Source organism: Prorops nasuta, unplaced genomic scaffold, assembly GCF_024137725.1.
Source record: "Prorops nasuta isolate Cenicafe-Biocafe unplaced genomic scaffold, Cenicafe_Pnas_1.2 PNAS00005, whole genome shotgun sequence".
Taxonomy (NCBI): domain Eukaryota; kingdom Metazoa; phylum Arthropoda; class Insecta; order Hymenoptera; family Bethylidae; genus Prorops; species Prorops nasuta.
This window is the reverse complement of record NW_027116802.1, coordinates 4,994,752-5,000,214: the sequence shown is the minus strand read 5'-3', so window position 1 is coordinate 5,000,214 and position 5,463 is coordinate 4,994,752. Positions and strand designations below refer to the sequence as shown.

The following is a 5,463-nucleotide window of genomic DNA, read 5'->3' as shown; positions in this document are numbered from 1 at the left end:
TCCCGAGCTATTTACAAGGCTAATATACATTCGCACATAATACACATATACACTCTGGACATGGTAAAACGATCCGCGTTAAAAAACCGTATCAGTCAGCGATTTCCGAGTCCAAGCTGAGTTTTCCTCCCCAATCAGAGAAGGGATTACGTAGCACGAGTGTACAGCGCCGGTGCAGCGTAGCTATTTCTCAAGTAAAGTGCATTAAGCGATTAGTAAAAAATATATTAGAGAAACCCCACGGTTTCGCAATCATCTCAAACGGTCGATCAGTGAAATTCCTACTCTTCAAAATCGATGCTTCCGGTAGGGTGTTACAAGAGTAAAATTTGAAGAGGAGAATTGCGCGAGTATACAATACATTCGCGAGAATTGACGAAGAAATAGAAGTATTATAAATGTAGGTGAAACACGATGGTTGAGTGTACAAGGTGTGTGTGAGTTTCTAGTGCGGTCGGAGTGTGTTTCCGAGCGATCCAGGTATGTTTGTTGGGTGGATGGGTAGTGTGTGTAATGGTGAGATATTTGGTGGCGACGCCAGTGCAGAAATTACCCCCTGCGACCCCCTGGGCCGTCTGAGCGGTGTCTAGCCAGCGCCCCCTACCTCGAGCAGCCAATCCCCACCCCCGCTGTGCCGTCGCTCGTTTCTCACTCCCCTCCCCCTCCGATTATCCCCCTTCGCCATGCTCGCTCCATCCTCTCGTCCCTTATGGCCCCCCAGTCGCCCTCGCCAGTCTGCGTCTCCCCCATCCCCCCACCACCCTCGACCTTTTCCCCTACCCCACAGACGGCGGGGGTGCAGCCTCTAACCAGTCACTGTACACCATCAGCCATAGCGTTGTTGCGTTTGTGACTCTCCGCACACCAACGCATATAAATATATATATGTATATATATATATATATATACTCATCCGAGCATAAATGTGCCACCGACGCAACCCTCCTCCCCCCTCCTCACCCCCTCACGAAACGTACCAGCCGAAAACCCATCGATGAGACGCTGTCGCGCGATTTCAGAATAAAATTCCCCGAGTCTTTTATAGTCGGATGACACCGGTGCTGCTCGCGACAAGCCTCGACTGACTAGTCGGAGCCTCGCCATACCATACCACCCGACGCCGCACTCTCGCATTTTCTTGTAAATTTTCTACCCGACGCGACGCCATGAGACGGATCGCTACCACCTGTCTCTCACTCGATCTTCTCGCTACTTTTCTAATCAGTAGCCTGTCCCAGCTATCGTCCCTCTCATCGACGTCGATTAACCTTAAGGAACGTTTAATTTTATTTTTATTTCGTTATAAAAATCTCGACGAGATCTTTCCTCTGATAGTATTTGGAATTTAACGAGTTTTCACCGGCCTCGCTTGAATTTCCTTTCGAGTTGTTGCAAATGACGCTGCAGTTGACACGCGTAGATCCGGAGCTGCTTTTCAGAATACATGTTCGGTAATAACTAAATAGCTCAATCGTTCAAAAACACGAATGGATGTCAGGACCAGGTATATCTATATACCACTGCGTTATCGACGTGTTTCTTCCTTCTTTTGATGAAAACACCGAAGAGAATTCGTATTGTTCTTCCCTCTCCTCTCCCAATACATTCTTTCTCCTCAAATTTTTCATCAAAGAAACAATTTTGCCTTTCACTGATTTCTCGAATGTTCTTAAAGTGTTGTTTTTATGTTCAAAGAAAAATACTGTTTTTCATTCATAGAATTTGATAAAATATCGAAGAAAATTTATATTTTTCTTTTCTGTCCCTATGCCTATCGTTTTTTCTCAAATTTTTCATCATTGAAAACTTTTATCTCTCACTGATTTCTCTAACGCTCGTATAGCGTTTCTTTATGATTAAAGAAAAATAGTTGTATAGAAGAATTCTAATGGGACGAGGTTGGATAAAGTATCAGGTATACGGTCAGGGGTCAGATTTGAATCGATTGCATTTGATACTTGGACGATAAAAGGTTAATTAACGTAGAGCTGCAATCACTGACCTCTCATTGGTGGCAGGTTACGTCGTCGATTATAGGTCTGGAACCTACCCCAACCAAGGCGAGACTATAACGTCTGTGCAATTTCATAGTTCGATTAATCGCCATGAGTCACGAGCTACCATGATACAATGCCACAAGTCTTTAATTAATTTCAACAAAATCTTAATGATAATTTCTCATTGAGCAGTAAGGGAATGTAACGAAAACTTTTCTCGTTAAACAATATTCAAACACTTTCGATGAAAACAATGAAACAATGGATAATGGACAAAATATTTTTATAACAGTAGAAAACCATGGAATGGAGCAAACAGTGGTTGAATTTTGAAAGAGCTCATGCAAATAAGTGACGTTGACAGAAGACAGAGTGCAGTCCCCCATAAAGTGGTTATAATCGTGTATCGAGCATGGCCAGATGGTTGTTAGGCTGGTAGTCGATAAAATCTTATTTTTTCCTTTCCGATTCTGTGGCTATAGGGGGCTACATTATTATTCGCAGCTGTGCATTTTCCTGCTTCACCGCGATTATCGTACACAATTGGAATAATGTGGTATACGAGTATTGCGTATAGACAGTACAAAACAGTATATGTACTGCATGTACTACATGATAAAATAGAGAGCATTCAAACGGCATTTTGCAATGACAATTATATAATAATACAAAACTCGAGACGCTTATTATATATAATAATAATAATAATGAAAAAGAAGAGTGGTAGAAATTGGAAGGTTCGGATTGTACAGGGCGAAATGAGAATTATTTGCGGAAGCGCGAGGAAAACGCTGAGAAGATTTGTGGTGGTTCGTGTTCCTCAAATTCTGTTTTCAAAGCGTTGGGCGATGACGCTCTGGTGTGACGTAACGCGCTTAGGCACGCGTGTGCGTACTAAAAGGGAAGGCTAGTATGGAGGAGTAGAGGAGTTAGATCGAGAGAGAGAGAGAGAGAGAGAGAGAGAGATGCGCGAGAGTGCAGACGGGTGCGTTCACGAGCTCACGCACTCACGCACTTAGCCAGCCTCGCAATGGTATGTGCGCACAGACGAAAACATGCCTGCTCCAAAAATAGGGCCGCATGAGTCAACTGGAGAGTCTAAATAGGAGGTTCGCCGCATTTAGAGCTCGTATCTGGATTATATACGGTTTATACGCGAAATAACCCAGAAAGTGCGTGGCCACTGAAAGAGTTGGATCGCGCGCCAGGCCAGCCACTCGCCTCGCATTTCTCCAAAATTCATCACGCGTATCGATTCGTCAAATCTTCTCTATACGTAACTCCTTTCCCATCTCGATTATATATAAATATACATTGTGGGGAATTAAACATCCCTCGGTTCTGCACGAATTCTAATTAGCACGGTTGAACGTTGTAAAAGTAATGACTCGATTTGCAGGATTCTTGCTCGAAAGTCACGAGCCCTTTGATACCGGCACGAAAGACATCGTGAGAGGAATCAACGATTTCTTTTTACAGGTCTCTTTCGCATGGCAGAAGCAGGGGAGCGATACACGTGTTCCGCGGATCACTCGATTATGGCTTCGGACGACAAAAAATTATAGTAGCCTGCGCACCAAGAAGGCGAAAGATGGCCATAACGCGGATGGAAATAATAAAAGAACCGTCGCTCTTTGCGGATTGGAAATCCACTTTTTCTCTTCCCTCGAATATGAGACTAAGCTATAATATATACACTGGACACTTGCAGCACTTGGTTATAGGTTGAGGATACCTCCTAAGTGTACAGGATTGTGGAGAGACGGTGGACGAGCGGGAAGTTTCGAAACAATTAAAAAGCAAGACTATATTAAATCCTATCAAAAAATACAATGGCTATATCTGTATATCGATGAAAAATTACAAAATATAATATATGTATTCGTATATCTATTATTCTCTCATTATCTTTAATATTTTCCAGTTTTAACAATATACATTTATCCTCCCGAGACGTTTAACATGATTTTCAACGCGTAGAGTCCAGTGAGATTTTTGTAGAAAATTTTGGACAGTATATATGTATATATATATATATGCTAACGTCGATCGACTGAGCGGTCCGACACGTGTTTGTCTAGAAAATAGAAAAGAGCTAACTATGGAAAAAAAATAAGAAATGTATATAATATATTTTTCTCTATCCTTCTTTCATTATTATTAATATCATTCAGTTTCAAGCACATACTTTCATCTTGACGAAACGTTTAACGCGAGTTCCAAAGTGGAGAGTTCAGTGAAATTTTTGTAGAAAGATTTGGGCGGTATATATGCAAATGCGAGCATACGCGTACGCCGATCAACTGACCGGTACGGCACGTGTTTGACTAGAATGTCGGAGGTGGTGGAGTGAGGGACAGTGTGGGATATAGAGAAAGACTGTGTGTAGTCAGACACGGAGCGAAGGGGAATGGAAAGGAAATGGCATGAAAGCGAGAGGGAGAGATGGAAGGAGAGGGGGGGGGGGGGGGTTAGTGGGGAGAAGGTAGAGTAGAGTTATACATGCCCCGAGGAAAACTCAATTCGCGGCCACTTTGACGCACCCTCTATCTGCGAGGGTCGCCGGATACGCGCCGATACAAATTCGCAAGGTATACTTTCCCATCTCTGTTGAGCTTTCCTCGTTCCTTCCCCTACGTTGGCCCGCTGTTCCTTTCTATACTCCCTCCCTCCTCCCCCTCTATGTCCATCCTTTACTTCCCATTTCAAATCCACGAGGTATCGTTTCACCGACTCTGGCAACCTTCTCCTACGCTTTGCGTCTTTCTCTACTTTGCTCCGCTCCCCCCCCCCCCCCCCCCCACTTCCCAACCTCTTCCCAACCAACTTCACCGTCTAGTTCAGAGGCGATTCTCGCAAGGGCAAGCGCAGACGTACGTGATCACGGACATTGTCGCAGACACGTGCGCGGACCGGCAACAATTCCTAACCAAAAAGCCGGAGTCACCCCCCCCCCTTCCATATCCACGCGCAGGAGTGTCTGGCTCTCCGACGACTCCGAGCCGAACGAACGTCATCGACGGCGCGGTATCGTTCGGTCTAGTAGTGGAGGAGGGAGAGCGGGGTGTAGCAGGGTTGAAGGGGGAATGGAGGGTGGCAGTCTACGAGTGTCAGAGGAAAGGGGGGAGCAGTACTCGTGACGTTGCGTCTAGACTCCCCCTCCACCTCAACCCGAAACGACGTCCACAACGAGCCGAGCCAGCCGAGTAACCCCCACCTCCACCCCTCTCTCTCTCTCTCTCTCTCTCTCTTTCATAACACGCTCAGACACAAGCAAGCAAGTCTCTCCCGTCTCCTTCCAAACTTCAACCTTCTCTCTCCATCCTTTAATTTGCCAGGCTTCTATTCTCCTCTCTCGCTCGGCCGTACTCGCAGCTCCATAGCTCCGAAAACACCCGAGCCGAGCGAGAGAGTACAGCACCAATGCACACACCACCAATTCTATTCTGTTTCTGACGACATTTCA

The 5,463-nt window shown here is 45.2% G+C and overlaps 1 protein-coding gene across 1 annotated transcript; it reads left to right on the top strand.

Annotated features, from left to right (window-relative positions):
- The first annotated feature begins 414 nt into the window (after positions 1–414).
- On the top strand, positions 415–853 carry LOC136773812 (uncharacterized). Its single transcript, XM_066727724.1, has 2 exons — positions 415–424; positions 522–853. Exons 1-2 carry the CDS (start codon positions 415–417, stop codon positions 851–853), a joined length of 342 nt encoding a protein of 113 aa, XP_066583821.1.
- Positions 854–5,463: the final 4,610 nt, after the last annotated feature.